Here is a 23949-nt window from a genome sequence, read left to right as displayed (position 1 = left end):
CCTCTTTGACATGATGCAGTAATAGTCCTGATAGATATATCAAATTGGTGCAATTTTAGTCCCTTCTCAAAGAGCTGTTACTTTTTTAAAGGTTAGATTAGCTCGCCTGATTTTAGAAAGACTAAAGTGAACATGCTTAATTACAAGTTGCAGCAGGCTAAGATTAACTAGTCAGACGTGGCAGTAAGATTCCACAAGAGATAGTTTCCTTTTTTTTTTCCAGTTCAACATGTTATGAATCCAAGCAGCATTTTGAACGCTGTCATTTAGATACGCAAAGCTTTTATAATTCTCAAACAATACTTCCCCAATGAACTTTCAAGCGTTTCTTATAATTCTGATCCAACTCTCCTTCATATCTTGAGGGGGTAAAACTTTATTATACTTGGGGGTCGCATGGTGGGGTGTATAAGAATATTAGTAATGTTTGGATTAGTTATGCTGAGATTATTTTTTCTCCATTGTTTAGTTTGGTATAAATAACATGTATTGTAATTTTTTTTTTAAAAAGTTGTTTGTTTACAAAAATACTTTCCACCTGTGTTAGAGAGGATTTGAAAAAGGTTTTGGAAGGCAGTTCTGTCTCTATATGTGTATTCATATATCAAAACTAATGGTATTGCTAATATCATGATTTGCTATGTATAAAAAACACTACCAATAAGATATTAATAATATCAAAGTTAATAGATGTATTATTTTTTCTAATACATTCTATCAAAACTTATTTATTAAGTGAACATTATACGGGCTTAAAAAGTGATAAATGTTTAAATTTCAAATAAAAGGACCGAGTTCAAGCAGAAAACATAAAAAATAAAAAGAAACTGAAGAATGAAAAATCGAAAAGGTCCCTGGATGAACCCTAATTTCACCAATCTGACCCTTTCTCCCCTATAATCAATTCTCCTATCCAAAATCTCTACTTTTATTTCTCTCCCTCTCTAAAAATTGCTTCTTTATCTTAAGAAACAGATAAAACTCTTCTTCTTGTAAAGCAATTCATTACCGCTAAGCTCGTCCCTTGTATAGTTTACACGTATTTGCACCTCACCTGTATCCTGCCCTGTAAGTATTTTTCTTCTTCCTCTTCCTTGCTGCCACAAATTGTGTAAATTTGTTTATTGAGCTGTGAAATTAGGTATGAAGCGAAATTTTGGTGCAGACCTCCGAATTTTTCTACATATTCCTTGTTTTTATAGAGGTTTAAGTTTTGAATTTTCGTTGAGCTGGAGGAATCCACGAAACCGCTTTACTCCCCTTTTAGGGAGTGAAGTCGAACGTCATCAAATCTGTTTTGGGGGAAGGGGAAAAGATGTCTCTTATTTTCAATGCTTGCAAGACATTTAAGCTATAATTTAGTGTATGTGGAAAATCTTCCTGCTTTTATAATCGCTTGTCTTTTTCATTTCGCTTTCCTTTTGTAATTTTTCTAAAAAGGTTATATCTTTGATTATCTTGCCTCTGAGATAATATATTAATTTTGGGTTGAATTTTGATCTATCTGGTTTCCTGTTCTGTTAGCCATTGAGTCATATATCTTTGTGTTGTGATGTGTTCGTATACTGTGGTGTTATTGTAGCTCTTGGAGAAGTAAATCAAGTAATGACCTCGCTTGCTAGATGATTGCGCGTGCAAGGTGGAGATAATGGCATTGGCAATCCATCATTTGCAGGTAATATCCGTTTCCATCGCCAAATAAATTCAGTTTCCATGGCATGCTTTGTAAGCTTAACTTGGAAATCTCTATTTGATTTAGTGGACTCCAAGTCCAATATCATTTTCTTGTGGTGCAATTTTCTGTAACTAATGGAAAAATATTTCTATGAATTGCTCCTACCCTCTATGAATTGTTCCCTAGTTAGATGAAGAAACTTGTGAGTAGTTTCTTTGTTTTTAATAGCATGACGACGTTTTAGAGCAGCAGGTTGTGTTTGATCTAGTTTGGAATTTAAGCATTTTAAATTTAAGCACACTGTGAAAAACCTTGTAATATAATTGTATATCACACAGGAGATAATTAAATGCTTCTTCCTACAAATGAATCTCTCTGTTGTTTGCTGTTAATGCTCTGCATTCGTGATTAGTTGCTGCACTCTGCTTTAATCGTGTTCTTTTTATTTTAGCATTCATTTAAGTAACGTGATTTAGAGTCTATTGATGAGTGCATAAACATGGTACCACTTTTTGTCTGACTTGCATTTTGCGCTCTATCTAACTCAAATTTCCTGGCCCTGTTGACCATGAACTTTATATAAGAAAAATTGGGTCATATAATCATTTTGATGCCATTTTCCAAGTTTAAATTTCATCTTATAATGATTGTGAAATATATTAACGTATTTGCTAAGATGAAGAGTAAAGAAAACTTACTTTTACGAAAGAGGAACCATTAAGAATCATTTTGGAAAGGGCAATTGAACAATATCTGGGTAAAGCGAACTACGGATCTTCTAGGCTTTGAGTCACCGAGTTAGACATTATGACCATTTTATGCAATTGCATCTGGAATTATTTTAGTTCCAGAAGCAGCAAATGAACCTTGACTCTTCGTCAATCATTCCTTCCCAAAAGCTCTCCATACAGAAAGTAGTGGCTAACAGAAGACATATCATCATACTGTCTTTTCTGTTTGCAGAAAAGTCTCTCCATTGAAGCCTGCAAGTTTGTCAATTGTATTAATTAGACACGTTTTTTCTTGCAGGGTTCTTATAGAACATGTCCTTTGAGTTCTTCTTCGTGGACTACGGGGAACAAATTGAGACATTCGGTAACAAAGATTCACACTGTTAGCCAGAAAGATAACTTCATCTCGCTGAAGTGCAAATCCTGTTTGAGGTAGAATCTTGTATCCTCCTTTTACCTTTGGTCTTGATGCCCTATGTTTGCATTTATGGTCTTAACTTTTGGCAATCCTTGTATTCAGCTTTTTATAATCAAGAGGTCCACTAGCTGATTGACGTAAATTTTAAATGATATACTTCTATCAAATGTGGAGTGCCATAAGTATATTGATTAATAAATTATGTGAGAGATTGATGAGTCTGCTGTAATTGGTATTATCTGGATTAAAATACATGGTATTTTTTTTTGGCAGCTAGAATAGTAAGATTATCCTTTCTATGTCATTGAGCCCAAAGGATTTTGAGAAGTGATGCAGTTCTTGCATTGTTGAGTCGGGCCAAAGGTCTTTATGGTCACAACCTGTCTTGAATTGTCAATTGTCATTCAACAGTAAAATTCACTGGGAAACAAAGGACTAGAGGACTTACCCCCACCCCAACCCCCCTCAAAAAAGAAGACTAGAAGAATATGGTTGTCACTTATGATTACTTCCTTAGTATCAATTTAGGTGATCCCTTCTCTAGTGCGCTTTCTTTCCTATGGCTATGGAAACAGAGAGTTTCTTAATGAATTATTTTTCTTGATAAGGTAATGTATATTGAAATGAGCCAGCAAAATGCTGGAAAAGAAATACAAGCCAAAGCTGAGAAACGTACAAAGAATGTATGCAAAAATAAAATCAAGAATCAAGAATGGCTTCAGGCTCTAACAGTTTCTTAATGAAACTTTTGATTAGTTTTATCCTTATCATTTACCTATGAATATGTGTATGTTCTTTTCAGCTTTTCTGACAATTTCTTTTTCACTTCTACATATTTCCGTTAATATTTGAAATATTATCTTAACAAACTCTGGAAGAGAAATCTTTTCACCTTTCCTTTATTCCTAATATGAGATTTAGGGGATATAATGCCAATTTTTTTTTGAGTTTACTTTTGTAAAGGAGTCATATTTTGCGCTGATCTGACGTACCAAATGTTTGTATACCATCTACACTTGAATGTCAGTGGTACCAATTATCCAATCGATAAGCAATACACATGGTGGCCTAGATGCCTTAAAATCTCTGCATTGAGGTTTACATGCTAGTGTTGGGTCTTCATTTTGCTTGACGAACTAGGAGTTGCAAAGCCATCTGTTAAAAAATTTGTCAGGCCATATGAGGATTAAATAAAACCAATGGACTGTACAATTGCCACATTGTAATACTGGTTAAATTGGTCTAAAGAATCTCATTTCACTATTATATTGAAAGCAATGTGATGCAATGCGATGTGGTTTTATTTATTTTATACTCCTATTATTTATCCAGAAAATCTGCATTCAGCCTGGTAATAGATGGATTAGCACCTTCTGGCCATTTCTCGGTGTGTAGGTTTTAGCTGCTAAACAACGACCTCCTATAAATAAAGTAAAAAAAAAACAACAATGATCAAAATTAAAATAAAAAACTGCCATTTCTATTGAATGGCGCCAACATGTTTAATTTCCCTGAAATATGCTGCCCTATCGCCCATATTAGAAATTTTCAGTCTGAGATTTGGAGTGCTGATTTTCAGTTATGTGTTGGTCTTCCAAGATATTTCCTACATTGGACTGTTGAATCAGTTTATATTAGCTTTTTTTAGATTTTACTACATCCATTTCCATGTGTGTTGGTGTATATGTGGGCAAAAGTATCCCGCGTTCATGCAGGGTCCGGGGAAGGGCCACCCCAAGGGTGTGATGTAGACAATTTATATTAGTTATTCTAGATTTTACGACATCCATTTCCATGCGTGATGGTGTATATGTGATTGAGCAAATAATTTGATTCCAGAATAGGGGCTCCATTCATCCTTAAACCAAATGGAAAATCCTTGAAGATCTCAGCTTTCAAGAGCAACAGCCAAAATGAGTCTGGAGGCAGAGTGGGTGGGTCAAAATCCCTGAAGAATTCAGTAAAACTTTCTTATGTGCCACAAGAGAGTGAAGAAACCTCTGTAGAATCACCAAGGGCACAGAACGCTCCCATTTCTTACTCTGCGGAAGCAGACGAGACTACAAGTTATTCTGCCATACAAAATATATTTAAAAGCTGGTTAACATTGTTGCGTACACCTTCACCAAACCAAGTTACAGATGAAACTGTGGAAGAGCCATATACCACTGAAACGTCAGAAACACAAAAGCTGGTACAAGAGAAAGAAAGAGGTCAAGTCCTAAGGGCGGTCTGGCGCTACTTTCTGAGTCTGGACGCAACAATAAAGATACCTGTATTAGCATTGTAAGTATCATAGTCCAATGTCTGTTACTGTATGTCTTTTTGCTACCCGTTCCTGTCCCCACCCCCCCCCCCTCTCTCTCTCTCTCTCTCTCTCTCTCTCTCTCTCTCTCGGTCTATGTTTTTGGCAAATCTTTATTATCTTCAGTTTGGGGAAGAGTCTCTGGTCTGTTGTGTTTTTTTTTTTACTTCGCCCATTGATTTTTTGGGTTATGAGATGTTACATAGATATTGAGTATGTCTTCTGCAATATTTCTTTTATTTAGTTGATGTTTTTTAATAGCGGATGAGGGTAAAATAGGATGGGAATGTTGACAGTGGAAGTGAAAATCTCTTCCACACCAATTTTTGTACTGTTTCTTTAAATATTTCCTTGCTTGCTATGTGCAAACGATCTATTATTTTGGTTTAGAATGGAGCTCCTGAGCATCTTTCCAATAAAGAAAAAGGAGCTCCTGAGCATTCTGGAGTTGATGTCTCTGTGCATAGAGAATTGTTGCTTTGCTGTTATATGTCTGTTGTTATTTATCTGAAAGTTGGTAAATACGTCTTCGTAGTGTTCGGGCATTGATTTCACACAATAGAATGGTTGTGCTGTTCATTGTGGCCCTGCTTATTTGATGTTTTCACTGGCTGTTTTTTTACTTTGCAGTGTCCCCCTGTATCTTGCTGTTACCCTAATATATGGAGTTGAAGTATCTAAGGAGTTGACCCCTCTCTGGACTCTTGGTCCTTTGATTGTTGCTTTGTATGTTAAGATGCTCCGGGGAATATGTGCACTTTATGTATTCAGCTTTAAGCAGACGGTTAAAGTGGTCAAGAACTTGCCTACGTATTCCCTATTAACTTATGACTATGTTGCTCGTGGGAAGTTCAAAGAAGATATTAGAGCACGCTTGCTGCAACCGTTGGTAGATATAAAGAATTTGGACTACAAAGAGGTAGCGAAAAGAAAGGCGAAGGATTTAGAAGTGTACTTGGTGGAGAAGTACCTGGACTATGTTGAATCTATATGGCCCTATTACTGCAGAACTATCAGGTTTCTGAAGAGGGCGAATCTAATCTAGGTCTAAGACTATTATATTTTAGCTAGATTCTGTCAACGGAAAAGGACATTCAAATGCGGGAATATTTTGTTTTGTCATTTACTTTACTTCTTTTTGTATAATTTTTTTGTAAGCATTGCCATAGGAATTGTCTGTTGAAAACCCCAGTTTGGGCTGGGGTTATCCCTGAGAGCAGAAAGACAGGTTTCTGTTGTAGCTTAGTGGACATGTGAAAGTGGGTTGCATGCGTTTTATTGTTGTGGGACAAAACTTGCCTCAATAACTAGTTATGCTTCCTTTATTCTTCCAGATAACAGAGAATCAGCTCCTCACATTTAAGTAGTTAGTATATTGCATGATTTCGTTCTGAGCGAAAAGAAGAAAAGATTGCATGATATCATGAATGGTCTTTTCTTTTCCCTAAACATCCAATACCCAATTTCCCGCTATTTCAAAAAAACAAAAACATTATTGGTATGATTTAACCTATGTGTCAATCCCAAATTAATCATAAGCCGCTATATCTTCTTATGTCAAAATTGTTTTTTTCAGATTACTTAAGGTAATAACGAAGAGCAGCCTGATGCATAAAGCATTCCACATTTATGAAAGGTCTAGGGAAGGGTCGCATCTATCCTAATGAAGGCATTAATGATTGTTTTCACGGCTCGAACCCGTGAAATATACTGAAATCTGTATCAGGTGTGCGTTCCTGGACATGGCTATTGTGTTTGGATAAAAGTAAAGGTCAATATAGCAGTTTTTTGGGTATATTCTCATCCTTTCTAGATAACAAAGACGCTATTGAGAAGCTTTTTCCTTACTGATAGTATTTGTTTGATTCATATTTCTAGTCCTTAACACATTCAATGTGGTCAGCAGTAATTAAAGTACAGTTGAAACTTGAACGCCCTTGTGAGAAACAGCGTATGTGGACGAAAAAAGGACATTCTTTTGAGCACAAGTATAAATGTATCAATTCTAGCCTGACAATTTATGTTGTCTAAAATGTCAAAGTACACTTCATTTTGTCCTCTATTCTCTCTCTTATGCAGCCGCATTTCGACTTGAAGTAGCGCACATATGTTTTGTTAATTTCCAGATGGGCTGAATTTTATGACTCACCAGGTCACCATTCTCTTTCGTGACGGGTACGAGTACTACTTTTTATGTTTATTCGTCAACTTCTTGTTCAACTTTTTCTTCAGGATAATCATGGCAAAAGAAATACAAAGTAAATATTTTGGCAAGAAATCCATTTAGTGAAAGTTGTGAAACTTTTCGTAACTGCTTTTTATTCATATTCACGCACTAAGATATAACATAGCTAACTAGTTGCAGCAAAAAAAGGATTGTTACATAAATCGCCGGTCAGATTTAGTGTTTACTTTACATAGCTAACTAGTCGCAGGAGAAAAAAAGGATTGTTACATAAATAGTCGGCCAGATTTAATGTTTACTTTTTTTTGTTGGTATACATAAATTATATATTGATTATACACAATTATACATATATTATAAATATGTTGACTATTTTTAGTTTAAAAGATTAGGGTTAAATCTTCGAAAAGTAATAAACACCCAATAGTTTTTCTTGAGTTTAATTTCGTGACTAAAGTAGAAATTGTCACAGGCGTTTTAATATCGCTCCTCTTATTATGAACTCTTAAACTTTTACTAATAAAAGGTTAACGAAAGAACCCTCATTAAGTTGGTACAGAATATGGCCTTTACAGCTTCACTAAAATTTTTAATTTACATTTCAATAATTTGAATTAAAGTGGGACTTAAGTCTTACTATTTGTTGGAGTTATATGTAGGCCACTTGACTATTTTGTATGTAGCTAATTATTTGTATTGCTTAATCTCCTTTTATTCTTTTTGTAATTGGTTAGACCTGGATATATGTGGACTTGTATATAAATGATTAGTGGTTCCACTTTGGGACCAAGTTGCCTATTTTACACAAAAACATCTCCCGTCTCTCTCTCTCTCTCTCTCTCTCTCTCTCTCTCTCTCTCTCTCTCTCTCTCTCTCTCTCTCTCTCTTCTTCGTTGAGTCAGTGCTTATTTCATCAAATTCAACATGGTATCAGAGCAATCTATCATCGATCTGATGTAGATTTCGTGTTTTCATAGCTCTTTTTCTTTGTTTTTTTCATTTTGGAAAAAATCGAAAATCCTAGGGTGTGAATTTGAGATTTTTTTCTCTGATTTTCTAATTTCGGCGGCTGTTTGTTCGTCGATTCTTCTGGTTTTGAAGCTTTAGAGTTGCTTTCTTCAATTTCATCGGAGTAACCTTTGGATTTGGGCTATTGTTTTTCGTGATGGTGATAATCATTTGCGATGGTAATTTTTCCCAATCGGATGGTTTCTCGGTGATTTGCTTCATCTGGCTTTTCATTTTCTGATTCGTGGTATCTCAAGTTTATATTTGAGACGGTTTGGTAAGCTCAATTTGTAATTTTTTCTCGATGGCTATTACTGATAATTTATTTGTGTTGGTATTGATCAATTTTGTGGAAGGATGAGTGACGACAATGATTTTGAACATGAACATGCTTTACCTCCATCTCACCCTTTTTATCTCCATCCGTCTGATAACCCTGGTGTTATGCTAGTCGCTAAACAATTTAATAGTTCATGTTTTGGGGCTTGGAGAAGAGGGATCATTATAACTTTGTTTGCGAAGAGAAAGATAGGTTTCATAAATGGTACACATGCCAAACCTTCTCCTACCTCTTCGCTATAGGAACCGTGGGAACACTGTAGTAACATGGTGATTAGATGGGTTCTGAATTCTCTAGATTCGGACATAGCACAAAGCGTGATCTATTCCAAATCTGCCAAAAGTCTTTGGGATGAACTGGATCAGCGATATGGTCAATGTAATGGTGCTACGATGTATGAAGTACAAAAGGATTTGTGCTCAGTTTCTTAAGGTTTCTTTAATGTCAGTGGTTATTTTAATAAGGTAAAAAGGCTATGGGATGAGATGGAATCTCTCGACACTGAGTCTTATTGTGTGTGTAAGTATAACTGTGGAGGTAAACGTAAGATGCTCAAAAGAGAAGAAAATCAAAAATTAATGCAGTTTTTGATGGGGCTAAATGAAGCGTATAGTAATGCTAGATGAAACATTCTTATGATGGAGCATCTGCCTGACATCAGTAAAGCCTATTCGTTGATTATTCGGGATGAGAAGCAACGAGGTATACATAATGTGCCTACATTCCAATCTGACTCTGTCTCTTTTTCTGCTGGGACAAGTTACAATCCATGTCTCTTTTTCTGCCAATCCTAATCAGAGATACAACTTCAACAATCGCACTAATCAATATTTCACCAATCTTACTAATCAGAATTTCAACTTCAGTAATCGAACATGCAATGTTGATCCTAAAAAGTAATTTTGCAAGTATTGTAAGAAAAATGGGCATCTGATAGAAAAATATTCCCTAAAATTTCAAGTTTAGCAATAAGAATGTGAGGATTGCTAGTAATGTGTACTCTTCTGCTGAGCCAAAATCTGATTGTGCTTCTGATAGTGCTCTTCCTCCAAACACAATTACTAGGGCTCTTCTTCCAAACACAATTACTACAAAACAATACCAGCAGATCATGAATATTCTTCAAAACGTCCAGGTTGATGATCCACAGAATCAGTCCGTCTCTGCTACAACTAATTTTGCAGGTGTACCTGCTTATTATTCTCTTTCAATTTACCATAGTTGTACTTTTCTAAATAGTGTGATGAATTCTGATACGTGGGCTTTAGATTCTGGGGCATCAGATCATATGACCTCTAACAAATCATTATTCACCAATTTGACTAACCTATTTATCCCTTATCTTGTCACTTTACCTAATAGCTACAAAGTAAAAGTCACATCTACTGGCACTATTAAGATCAATCCACATGTTACTTTGTCCAAAGTTCTATATTACCTATTTTCAAGTATAATCTGATTTCCGTTCACAAACTTTTAGTTGACACTTCTTTTCTAGTGTTTTTCACACCATATACATGCTACTTACAGAGCCCTTCTCCGAAGAAACCATTGGAACATGGTAAGGTGGATGAAGGGCTCTACTTGATCAATCCCAAATCTTCTCCAATTGCAGAACCACACTCTTGCTCAAATTCTATTTCTTTTCCTATTTCTGTTCCTATCTCTGTTCATGTGAATGCACTAAGTGTAAATAAGTCCCATATTTTGTGGCGCAAGGTTGGGACATCTCCCATTTTCAAAATTGCAGAAAATAGAATGTCTGAATGTTCCTTCTTGTGATAAACAACCTTTTCTTTGTGAAATTTGTGTTCTTGCTAGACAATTGCGACTTCTTTTTTCTCATAGCGAGTCTCATGCTTCTCATGTATTTGATCTTATTTATGTGGATATTTGGGGACCTTATCACACTGCAACACAAAGAACTTATAGATACTTTTTAACAACTGTAGATGATTATAGTAGACATACTTGGACACATATGCTTATTCACAAAAGTAATGCCCTTTTTGTTTTAAAGTCTTTTTTTCCATGGTTGAAACTCAATTTGACATTAAAATCAAAACAATAAGGATAGACAATACTATCAAACTTGGAAACAGTCATAAAGCCACAACATATTTCTTGTCCAAGAGTGTCTTACATCAAACCTCTTGTCCCTATACACCTCAACAAAATAGTACTACTGAAAGAAAATACAAACACTTATTGGAAATAGCAAGAGCTCTGTTGTATCAGTCCAAACTTCTACTTCAATTCTGGGGAGATTATATTTTGACAGCCACTTACTTGATAATTAGATTTCCCAGTTGAATGTTGTATGGGGAAACACCATTTGAAATCTTTTTGGCCAGGAACCTTCGTACAGTCATATGAGAAGTTTTGGTTGCTTGTGCTATGCAGTGGTTCCCAAACCCCTAAGGAATAAACTATTCCAAGATCCAGTGCTTGAATTTTTTAGGCTACCCTCCAGGAAAGAAATCCTACAAATTGATGCATCTCTTAGATAAAAAGTTCTTATTTTCAAGGGATGTTGTATTTCATGAAGACATTTTTCCTTATTCTACTTCTTCTAGTCCCCAATCCTTCTTTCCTCCTCTACCTCCTTACAGTGATTCCGACCCCTCACTTCATGTCTCTAGTTCCTTTTTACCTCCCACTTCTATTGCTCAACCCTTTAACCTTTCTCCTCCATCTGGTTTTCATGCATCTCCTCCTCCAGCAGCCTCACCTAGCCCTTCTTCTTCATTGTCTCCTCCTGCAACAGTTAGATATCCTTCAAAAGTTCATCACCATGTTTCCTATTTGGAAGATTATTTTTGTGGTTCTGCCCCTTCTTTTCCTCCCACTTTAACATCTATCCCTACTTATCCCAGATCTGTATGTTTCAGCACCTTAAGTCCATGTAATCATAATTTAGTTAATATCTTAGACACTGTACTTGAGCCCTCGACTTATTCACAAGCAGCTTTACAATCAGCTTAGAAAGAGGCAATATTGCAAGAATTTGAGGCTCTTGAGGTTAATTGTAACGACCCGGCCGGTCGGTTTGAGTATTATATCCATGTTCTCCCATTTATTACTCTATTTGTGCTTAATAACTATATTATGACCTATCGGATTTGTTGGTTCGGGTCCGTAAAGATTTCGGAATGAATTAAAATACTTAGTCTCATAATGGAAAGTTTAAGTTGAAAAAGTTGACCGAATATCGATTTATGTGTAAACGATATCAGATTTGAATTCTGATAATTCCAATAGCTTCGTATGGTGATTTTGGACTTAGGAGTGTGTCCGGAAAATTATTTGGAGGTCCGTAGTAGAATTAGGCTTGAAATGCCGAAAGTTGAATTTTTGGGAAGTTTGACCGGGGGGTTGACTTTTTGATATCGGAGTCGGAATTCAATTCTGAAAATTAGAATACCTCTATTATATTATTTATGACTTGTGTGCAAAATTTGAGGTCAATCGGACGTGATTTGATAGGTTTCGACGTCATTTGTAGAATTTAGAAATTTCAAAGTTCATTAGGCTTGAATCCGTGTGCAATTTGTGGTTTTAGCATTATTGGATGTAATTTGAGGTTTCAACTAAATTCGTTTGAGATTTCAGGACTTGTTGGTGTATTTAGTTGAGGTATTGGGGGCCTCAGGTGAGTTTCGGATGCTTAACGGATCGAAATTTGGACATGGTAATTGATCTGTGCCAAACCTACACCACAATTAAGTAGCGAGGTGGTCGATGCAATAATAAATCCAACAAAGGTCGGGATCGAATCCACAGGGAGTTAGAATATGGGATTGGGTGTATATCTAAGTTAATTACAAGTTTTGGCTTTAATTGCACTTCCACAAACTTGATTGGTGTTTCTATTTCTAACTTTACTCTAAAGATTGCAATAATTAAAACTAAGGACAATATTTTTGTTGTTTTTTTTCAAATTTATAAAGAGACTAGGGTAGTGACTTCTACCTAGGTGGATATCTAACGGGTAGCAAAATCTAGGGCAAGCTTGATTAGTTGGGATTGTAATATAGCTATCACACCCGAGTACTCACTCTATACCTCTCGGTAGTTTGAGTGATTTTTCCCAATTTGGCTTTCTCAAGTCTAAATGGGTATTCATGCAAATCAAGTGATATTAGCTCAAGTTGGGTATTATTATCTCTAGGTTTAACCCTTTAGTTGGGGCTATCAATTTCTTGATTTCACCCCAATTCCTTGTTAAGCCTAGTTTTTCTAGACTTAGTCCCTCTTTCTCAAGTAGAGACTAAGTCATAAAGGCATGAATTAATATTTGCAACCATTAATTCTTGACTTCTAGCAAGAATTAGGCTAAATATCACTAACCCATTCACATTCAAGCCCTAAAATCAAATACCCATTAAATACTCACACTAGGGTTGGGTCACAACCCTAGCTATGGGTTTAGCTACTCATGGAAATAACAGAAATTAAAGATAAAATGAAGATAAAATCCATAATATTAATTTATGGAATGAAAATCTAATGTTAAGAAGTGAATCTAGTACAAAAATTTCCGAAAACAGTAAAACCAGTCGTCACAGGTGCTCATACAAAACATAACATAACTTGACATACCCTAAAAATGACAAAAAGTTCTAGTTATACTAAGCTGAAAATATCTGACAAAAATACCCCTGCAGAGGTTGTGCGGCCGCGTAATTCTGAGTGCAGCCGCACTCTTGCTTTCGCGGCTGCATAATTCTGATGCGGTCCGCATTCTTCTCTTTTGGATCTGGGTTGAGCTGAACTTTTGCGAACCGCGTAATTCTAAGAGCGGCCGCACTACAGATTATGCGGCCGCATAAAAGTGATGCGGTCCACGTTCTCTCTTTTGCTCAAGTTGTCATCTCTCTGAATTTTTGTAATCGCGGTCCACGTAATTTCAATCGCGATCGTGCAGGGACTTTCGCAGCCTCATATTTCTGGTGCGGTCCGCGCTCATCACTTAGCCCAAAATCAGACTCTCTGAATCTCCCTCTTGCGGACCGCATAATTTTGATCACGGCCGCGTCATAGCTTTCGCGACCGCACAATATTTGTGCGGTCCGCACTTAAGACCTCTTTGCCCAACCTTGGTTTTTGTTCAACTTTTGACTCCTTTGTGAGTTGATTTTGATTCCTTTGGCTCATTTTGAACAATTCCTGCAAGCAAGTATATTTTATTAGTTTTCGGGATTACCTTCAAGCATTTTTGGTCTAAAACACGAGTAAAAGAGAGCAAATAATAAGTTAAAATCCCTACTTATCAACTCCCCCAAACTTAAGCTTTTGCTTGTCCTCAAGCAAATAGGGTAATTTTCACCTCCACTAGAAAAAAGAATATTTTAGGTGGCCCAAGGTGAATCAATCATGCATCATTTTGGACTAACAATTACCCTCAACACCAATGAATTATCAACAACACCATGTTTTGACCTTTTGAGTGACATAGTTCTAATGTGACACTAGAGCATCAAGAGTTGACTTAATTCACCAAGGAAGCTCGCTCTATCACGTAGGTCATTGTGGAACCCAAACTACTCCTCCTCTACTCTGCATGAGTAAATCTCACTTTAGAATGTAACACTCAAAACAAGGATTGTGAAGAAGTGCGCTCATATCTCTTAAAAGAATGTCACAAGTCCTGCTCTAAGTACCATAAGCTTGCCCCTTATGTAAATCACCACTAATGTAAGCTCACTCAACTTGAAATCATATAGGGCTTTTGCGGGACGTAATGAAGGCTTTTGGATCAAGGTATGACTTATCGGCATATGATGGTTTAATCTTTCCTTAAGCACTCCATTTACTCTTTTTGGCTCATACTTTCTTGACTCTTTGAGTCATTTTCTTCTTCCTTAGGGGAACTAGAGAGACGTAATGTCACTCTTTCTTGCTAATGACAATCATTTTTCTCCTTTTCTAATCACTTCATGCTTTTCATCCTTGCTTTCTTTGAATCCCTTCAACTTTCTACTTTATTCACTTTCTTTTTGGCATATTTCTTTTTGGCTTTTCTTCCTTTTTCATGTACCTTTTATCACTTTCACATTCCTTGTCTCTCCCCCAAACTTATTCTTTTTCCAATTAGAATGCTAAGGAAAGATCGGGTACAAAAAGAGAGTCATTATAAAACGGATAAATGCTTGTAACATGGCTATTGAATGAAAAAGGGCATTGGCTTAAAGGGGTTGACTAGGGATATCACATTGGTAGGCTACAGAAGCTTTCAAGTTTCAAATTGGATCAAGGAGAGCCTACAATCATTTCTCAAGTCGAGCTACACTTAGAATTTTGCCTAAACAAACATCCAGGGCAAGTTCTAGACTTATTGGCACGGAACTTGGACTTGCAATTCAATACCTCACCTCTCAAGCTGCTGGATTGTTAAAGAGAACAGAGTCGAGGGCCCACAACAATCCTAGCTAAGATTGAAAATCACAAATGGCTCAAAGAAACCACTCGATGATTGTTTCAGTCAACACAAGAGTCTAAAGATCACAACTAGAGCTATTCTTTGCCAATCAACTTGTTTCTAACCATAAGGTCGAAGGTAAATGTGTTAGTACCAAGTGAAGCCTGCTTGAGACACTTGTATTCATTACTACTATATATACAAAAACATACAGAAAACAGACTCAATCCCTTAAGAAGGTTGTCACACCATCCATCATTGGGCAGAGCCACCCGATTCACACGACATCCACCTTTGGAAAGAACCGTGGCATTAAGAAAATCAAAGGTTTATTGTTCACACAAAACGTAAAAAGAAGCTAACAACTTAAAAAGAAGCTACTAAAGTAAATAAAAAGCTATGCTACTAAGGAAAAACAACGAAAGTTGTTATGAAGTAAACTACGGAATACAAATGAAGTAAAGCGAATATATACATAATAGGAAATGAATATATACGTCGCATGGTAAGAATATATACATACCAAAAGTGAAAATAAAGATAAATAAAAATAGTATAATGGTTATTACATACCGAATGTCATCAAATCAAAAACTGGACCACCCCCCAAATGAGAAATAGCATTGTCCTCAATGCCCATAACAAATAAGAACAGGAAAAAGGGGTAGAGAGTAGAGAAAACTCCCTATGTGGTCTCTGTCTGCATCGGGTCCTCAGCACCCTCTGTATCCTCTAACTGGATCTCTGCATCCTCTGACTGGGGGACTACGGGGTTGCTGAGCATCTGAATCAGCTCCGCAGCAGTGTGTGTAGTGGTAGCCGGCTCCTCAGACTAGCCGGCTGCTGCCTCTGATGCCTCGGGCACTGTTGCATGTGCTGCTGGGACTGTCTCCTCCATCAGCAGGTCCAGTGGAATATCACCAGAAGAAGCAATCTTCTCAACCTCTTTGCTGCTGGGACTGTGCTGCCACTGCATTGGATATGGCAGTCAGCTTTGTAGTAGCTGTCTGCATCCAGTTGTTGAGACTGGATAGTGTCTGTGAAACCCGCAATGCAGTCTTAGGGTACGTAAAAAATGTGGGCACTGACAGTGGCACTGAGAGGGAAGGTCTGGAGGAAGAAGGAGGCATGGCAGCTGCTCCGGCAGAAGTACCAGCTACTGTGGAGGGCTTGGCAACTGACCCGGTAGCCACTACCCCTCGCTCTTTAGACTGGCCAGTGGAGGTAGTGGCTTTACCCTTGAATTTAAGGTTGTCCGCTCCCTGGAGTTGGTACCATGAAAAAGGCTTTCTAGCCTTCACCTCCACATCAAAATGCCTCGGCTCTACCTATTGGTCTTAGAAATACTCTGTGAGGAAGTTGGGGTAGGGATACGATCTTTCTTCTTTCTGGACTGAATTGGAGATACTCACTGCCTCGACATCCTCAAACCCTACATATGTGTTCAGTGCGTGGCCATCAAGCCAGATTTTAAGTTCCGAACCTTCGTCACCTTTGTACCCTTTTTGATGTGGGCAACATTGGCATAAAATTCCTTGACAAGGTATTCATTTGCATCATGCATCCGGTAGGTGAACCATTTCCATCCTTTTCTCTCCGTAAATTGCTTTTGGACATTCGGATTGTGTTGGATTAGGTCTTTGGTTATGAATTGTCGCTCAAGAGTGAGCGACCTTTGGGGCCACCATTCCTGAAATTTTCCATACGCCTTCTCACTTACAAACCTATCAGCCTACACCTCTGGCTTCTTTGATCTAGCCAAGCCTCCCATAATTGTGTCACCCCCTCTCTCGTCGTCCGGGACCTCATCATCCTCATCTAAAATGATTGGGGTAGCTATTGGGGCAGGTGTTATAGCAGGTGAGGAAGATGGTTCGGATTCCTGACTACCTCCCTCTGAGACATCAGAAGAACTAGAGGAGGAGGTAGGTTCATCGACTAAACGGAATCTGTCGGGAAATTGTTACGATTGTGCCCCCGGTTGTGGTTGTACAGAATCCCCCTCAGACGTTTCCCGGGATGGGAGGTATTCACTAGTGTCTGAGGATTCTAGGGTTGGTCTACTGAGAGTAGTCTTTTTGCCCACAACTTTCTGGACTGATAGTGTCATGTTAGGTTTTCCTCTACCCCAGCCTCGAGAGGATTCTGCCCTCCCTTTGGAAGTATCACCTCGACCACGTGAACGTACCATTGTCTGCAACAAACAAGTAGTGAAAGTCAGTTAGAATTGGGGTTCAACATGTGTTACTGAATTACAGTTGGAAAGAAAGACATTGGTTCTCAGAACAGGGCGGTGCGGACCGCACAAAATTGAGTGCGGCCGCGGACTGCCCATCTTGGACTGCACAAAAATGAGTGCGGCCGCGGAGATCCCGGGTTCAGACTACTGGTTCTTTGAAGTTACCTCAGCGCGGACCGTATACTTTTGAGTGCGGCCGCAAAAACCCATCGCGGACCACACAAAATTGAGTGCGGCCACATAATCGATTTGTTGGGTCTCTGAAGTTTAATTGTGCAGACCGCACAAAATTGAGTGCTGCAGCGAAAACCAACTGCGGACCGCACAAAATTGAGTGCGGCCGCAAAAACTTAGCAATGACAAGTGCTTTCAACCTATGGTATCGCGGACCGCACAATTTTGTATGCGGCCGTCTACCCTAGCGCGAACCGCACAAAAATGTGTGCGGCCGCGAAATCCAAATCAGAGTGGCACTTAAGTACGATTGATACTAGGATTTTCACTAATTAGGCATGATTTGTGGCAATTGAACAATAACGACTACTAACCCCAGACCCCATTATGCATTCAAACACTACTCACATGCTTCTAAACAAGAATTAAGCATCAATTTTAAGAATTAAGCATCAATTTTTCATTTTTGGCATGAATTTAACCCTAGATAAAAAAGAAAACTACAACAAAGAGAAAATAAAATAAAATGATGAAATTAATTCATTGAAATCAACATACCCGTGATGAAATGTAGTAGGAAGTCAACAATTGATGAATATGGGATGTGATTGAAAACAAGAAAGAGTGCACTGTGCTTGAGAGGTCAGAGTGTGTAAAGTGTGATTAGTTTCAAAAAGTCCTATTTATACTTTGGCCCACCGACTTACCTGAGTGCGTCCGCACAATTTTGGAATGGTCCGCACTCTTTACCTTTTCTAACTCAGCAGTTGATTCAATGATGCGGTCCGCATAAAAATGGTTGCGGCCGTATAATCTATGCGGTCCGCGGAATTTTGATCGCGGTCGTGAATCCTTAAGGGATTTTGTCAGGCCAAACTTCAAAGAATTGGTATTTTCCATCTTTTAGCTGTGCGACCGCACACATAATTGTGAGGCCGCGAAGGGCTTGTGCGGTTGTATAATTCTAGCGCGGTCCGCATAATTTCACCACTTGGCCAATTTTTGTCTTGTCAATTTTCTGCACTGCACACCCAATTCCTGCATATACTTCACAACCAGTTAGTCCAAACAATGCCTAATCTAACAAGAAAATCAAAAGAAAGAAAAACACATGGGTTGCCTCCCAAGAAGCGCATGATTTAACATCGCGGCACGACGCATGTTACCATCATTCATTTGAAATTGAGCAATGCCATAACGTGGCCATCATCAACCTTACCAAGGTAGTGCTTCACCCGGTGCCCATTGACTCTAAAGACTCTAAAGATATCATCATTCTTATTTTTCAAATCAAGAGCACCAAAAGGAGTCATATGTACCACTTCAAAAGGACCACTCCACTTTGATTTAAGCTTTCCCGGAAACATCCGTAACTGAGAGTTGAATAAAAGAACAAGGTCACCTTCTTTGAATTCTTTGTTCCGAATATACTTATCATGTAGGTACTTCATCTTGTCCTTATACAAGGACGAACTGGAGTAAGCATGGAACCGGAACTCATCAAGTTCATTCAATTGCTCCACCCAAAGATTGGCAGCTACATACCACTCAAGGTTCAATTTCTTCAACGCCCACATGGCCTTATGCTCTATTTCCACCGGAAGGTGACATGCTTTCCCAAACACCAACCGATATAGAGACATACCAATTGGAGTCTTGTAAGCTGTTCTATAGGCCCAAAGAGCATCGTCAAGTTTCCTTGACCAATCAGTCCGATTTGCATTGGCAGTCTTGGATAGAATACTCTTGATCTCCCTGTTGGAAACTTCAACCCGTCCACTTGCCTGGGGGTGATAGGGGGTTGACACCTTGTGAGTGACACCATACTTGGAGAGTAAAATGTCGAAGGCTTTGTTGCAAAAATATGAACCCCCATCACTAATGATGGCCCTTGGGGTGCCGAACCTTGTGAATATGTTTTTCTTCAAGAAAGCCACCACACTCCGTGCTTCATTGTTGGGCAAAGCCACATTTTCAACTCATTTGGAAACGTAATCCATAGCAACAAGAATATAGGTGTTCCCACACGAGCTCAAAAATGGACCCATAAAGTCGATACCCCACACATCGAAAATATCAATCTCGAGGATAGTGGTGAGAGGCATCTCATTTTTCTTGGAGATCCCACCGGCCCTTTGGCATTCATCGTAATGCTTAATGAGATAGCTAGCGTCTTTGTACAAGGTAGGCTAATAGAATCCACAGCTTAGAAGCTTTGTAGCAGTTCTCGCCCCACCATGGTGACCACCATAGGGCGAAGAATGGCAAGCTTCAAGAATACTCAATTGCTCTTCTTCTGGAACACATATCCGGATAACACCATCAGAGCAAATTATGAAGAGATATGGCACATCCCAATAGTAGTCCAGGCAGTCCCGTTTGAGCTTTTTCCTTTGGTTTGAGGAGAACTCATTCAGAACAATGCCACTCACAAGATAGTTGGCCACATCGGCAAACCATGGAATCCCAGTCATAGAAATGGAAAGGAGTTGTTCGTCAGGAAATGAATCATTGATCTCAAGGCCATCATGTGGCCTCCCTTCCTCCTCCAATCGGGACAAGTGGTCTGCCACTTGATTTTCACTACCCTTACGGTCTTGAATCTCTAGATCAAACTCTTGCAATAAAAGCACCCACCGCATCAACCTTGCCTTAGAGTCTTTCTTGCTCATCAAATAACGAAGTGCATCACGGTCGGTGTGAACAATCACCTTTGTACCCATTAGGTACGGGCGGAAATTCTCCATAGCGAAGACAATGGCTAGGAGTTCTTTCTCGGTCACCGTATAGTTGACTTGGGCCTCGTTTATGGTATTGCTAGCATAGTAGACCAGATGAAAGATCTTATTAATTCATTGCCCCAATGCCGCACCAACCGCCACATCGCTTTCATCACATATGAGCTCAAATGGTAAGCTCCAATTTGGCGCGGTGATAATATGAGTGGTAGTCAACTTATACTTGAGTAGTACACATGCCTTCATACAATCTTCATTGAACAAGAACTTGGCATCTTTCTCCAAGAGTTTGCACAAGGGGTTTACCACCTTAGAAAAGTCCTTGATGAATCGGCGGTAAAACCCTGCATGACCCAGAAAACATCTCACTCCCTTTACGGAAGTAGGGGAGGGAGTTTGGATATCACTTCAATTTTTGCTTTATCAACCTCAATACCATTCTTGGAAATCATGTGACCGAGGACAATTCCCTCGTTACCCATAAAGTGCCACTTCTTCCAATTCAGCACCAAGTTAGTTTCTTCACAACGTGCCAATACCTTATCCAAGTTATCTAAGCACTCTTCAAAAGAATCCCCATGACAGAGAAATCATCCATGAAAACCTCGAGAACGTCCTCCACCATATCGGTGAAGATGGACATCATACACCGCTGAAACGTTGCTGGTGCATTGCATAACTCGAATGGCATCCGCGAGAATGCGAAAGTGCCATACAGACAGGTGAAGGCGGTCTTCTCTTGGTCTTCAGGTGTAATAAGAATCTGGTTATATCCGGAATATCCATCCAAGAAGCAATAATAAGCACGTCCGGCTAACCTATCCAATATTTGATCAAGAAATGGAAGCGGGAAATGGTCTTTCCCCATAACTTTGTTGAGCTTTCTATAATCCATGCACACTCTCCACCCGGTGATAGTTTTTGTGGGGATAAATTCATTTTTGTCATTTGTGATCACAGTCATGCCCCCTTTCTTTGGGACATATTGCACCGGCGAGGTCCACGAACTATCGGAAGTGGGGTAAACCATCCCGGCATCCAACCACTTGATGATCTCTTTCTTTACTACCTCTTGCATGGCCTCATTCAATCGTCTTTGATATTCCACGGATGGTTTGGAATCCTCCTCCAAAATGATTTTGTGCATGCAAAAGGCGGGGCTTATACCCCGAATATCTGCCAATGTCCAACCTATTGCTTTTTGTACTCCTTTAAAGCACCGCAAAGGGTGGCATCTACCTGCACGTTAGTTAAGCACGAGGAAATAATAACAGGTAAAATGGAACAAGGGCCTAGAAAGGCATACCTGAGGTGTGAAGGGAAAGGTTTTAACTCCAAGGTGGGAGGCTCCTCGATTGATGGATTTGTTGGTGGAGTCTTCTGATTTTCGAGATCCAAGGAAAGTTTTCGGCGCTTATGAGTATATGATCCCATTCCCTGTAAAGCATTGACACATTCTACAAAGCCTTCCTTCTCATCCTCATCATGATTCAAAAACACAATTTCCAAGGTATCTTCCACATTTATCACAGTAGTTGTGTCATCAACAATTACTTCGGTCACAAGATCCACGAACGAACACACTTTGTTGCTATTTGGCTACCTCATCGATTTAAAAATATGGAACACCACTTTTTCATCGCCCACCCGGAAGTTGAGCTCTCTAGCTTCCACATCAACTAAGGCCTTCCCTGTAGTAAGGAACAGTCTCCCCATAATGATTGGCACCTCGTAGTCAACCTCACAGTCAAGTATCACAAAATCTGCGGGAAGGATGAACTTGTCGACCCTAACTAACACATCATCAATTATCCCCAATGGCATTTTCATTGTCCGATCCGCCATTTGCAACCTCATGGATGTGGGTCTTGGTTGCCCAATCCCCAACATTTTGAACACAGAATAGGGCATCAAGTTAATGCTTGCCCCCAAATCACATAGAGCTTTGGCGAAATTGGCACTCACAATAATGTACTGGATTGTGAAAGCACCGGGGTCTTCCAACTTTGGAGTCATGGAGTGCATCATAGCACTCACTTGATGTGTCATTTTGATCGTTTCACAGTTTATTGATCTCTTCTTTGTTACCAAATCCTTCATGAACTTGGCATATCCCGGCATTTGTTCTGAGGCTTCAACCAACGACACATTTATGGACAAACTTTTCATCATATCAATGAATTTCTTGAATTGATTCTCATTGTTTTGCTTTGCAAGTCTTTGAGGGTATGTAGGAGGAGTCCTTGGCATTGGTACCTTAGCCTTTGGCACTACTGGTTCCGGCATGTCAGTCACGTGCTCCCTAGACGGGTTCACTTCTTCTTACGTCTCCTCCACATTTTCATCAATATCAATCCTCTCTTCTTCATTAGCTTGAACATCATGGCTTGGCTCATCATCATCTTGTACCAACACATCATCACCCACATGTCTTCTTTGGTTTGAGGTACTAGCAACTCCACATCTCCCACTTCTTGTTGTTACGACCATTGCATGCCCTGTGTTTCCACCTTTCGGGTTCACTACCGTATCACTAGGTAGTGCTCCCTTTTGGCGAGTATTTAAAGCTTGAGAAATTTGGCCAAGTTAAATCTCCAAGTTGCAGATAGAAGTGTTGTGGGAGGCTAATTGGGCATCGAAGTCGGCATTTTTCTCTATCATTTGCTTAAACATATTTTCAATCCATCCCATTTCACTATTGGAAGAACTAGGACCTTGCGACAGATATGGTGGTGGGTTGTTTGGTTGTTGATATATCGGGGGTCTCTGAAACCCCAACCCCCGATTTGCTTGATTGCTATTGTTACAACCCTCTTGATTATTGTTGTTCCCCCAATTGCTTTGATTGTTGCCACCCCAATTACCTTGATTATTTCCTCCCCAATTGCCTTTATTTCCCTAATTGCTTTGATTATTGTTGTTGCCACCACTCCAATTTCCTTGGTGGCCTTGATTGTTCCAGTTTCCTTGGTTTCCTTGTGATCTCCATTGTTGTTGATTTGGAGCATTGCTTCTTTGACCCTGATAATTGTTGACATATTGAACCTCTGCATCTGGCTCATCATATGAATCATCTTGATTATACCCACTATTACTTTGCTCAAATTGTTCGAGATGGTTTTGTACTTGTTGACCTCATTGCCATCTCTTGTTTACCATCATGTTCACCCCTTCCACAGCATTCACCTGTTTCGACCCTTGAACATGTTGAAGCTGAGCCTTGGCCAATTGGTTCATGGTGGTTTTCATCTCCGCAATAACTTGCCCATGATCATGTAGCTCCTTGTGTAGGTGAATAACATTTGGGTCACCCTGAGGAACATTGGCTCTACTTTGCCACGCCGAAGAGGTGTCTGCCATCTCATCCAAGATATTTCAAGCTTTAGAATAAGGCGTGTTCGTGAAGTTACCCCCAGCGAGTTGATTTACCACATACTGATTTGTTGTATTGATACCCTTGTAGAAGGTCTGTTGGATCTTGGCCTCGGTCATATTATTGTTCGGGCATTCTTTGACCATGGTGCGGTATCTTTCCCAAATCTCATGCAATGGCTCATTGGGCTCTTGTTTGAAAGCTAAAATTTCATCCCTTAGTGTAGCCATGTGCCCCAGAGAGAAGAATTTGGCAATGAACCTCTCGGCCAATTCATCCCAAGTGTGGATAGAATGATTGGGCAATCTCTCTAACCAGTCCAAAGCCTTTCCCCGTAGAGAA

At 39.1% G+C, this 23949-nt stretch overlaps 1 protein-coding gene across 1 annotated transcript; it reads left to right on the top strand.

Moving 5' to 3' along the window:
- The first annotated feature begins 911 nt into the window (after positions 1–911).
- On the top strand, positions 912–6454 carry LOC107827296 (uncharacterized). Its single transcript, XM_016654394.2, has 5 exons — positions 912–1068; positions 1583–1675; positions 2705–2838; positions 4664–5110; positions 5760–6454. The coding sequence occupies exons 2-5, from the start codon at positions 1649–1651 to the stop codon at positions 6172–6174; spliced, it is 1023 nt and encodes a 340-aa protein (XP_016509880.1). The 5' UTR covers positions 912–1068; positions 1583–1648; the 3' UTR covers positions 6175–6454.
- The last annotated feature ends 17495 nt before the right edge of the window (positions 6455–23949 follow it).

Source organism: Nicotiana tabacum, chromosome 4 (assembly GCF_000715075.1).
Source record: "Nicotiana tabacum cultivar K326 chromosome 4, ASM71507v2, whole genome shotgun sequence".
Lineage (NCBI taxonomy): Eukaryota > Viridiplantae > Streptophyta > Magnoliopsida > Solanales > Solanaceae > Nicotiana > Nicotiana tabacum.
The sequence above is the reverse complement of the archived record's forward strand: the minus strand, read 5'-3'. Positions and strand labels throughout refer to the sequence as shown.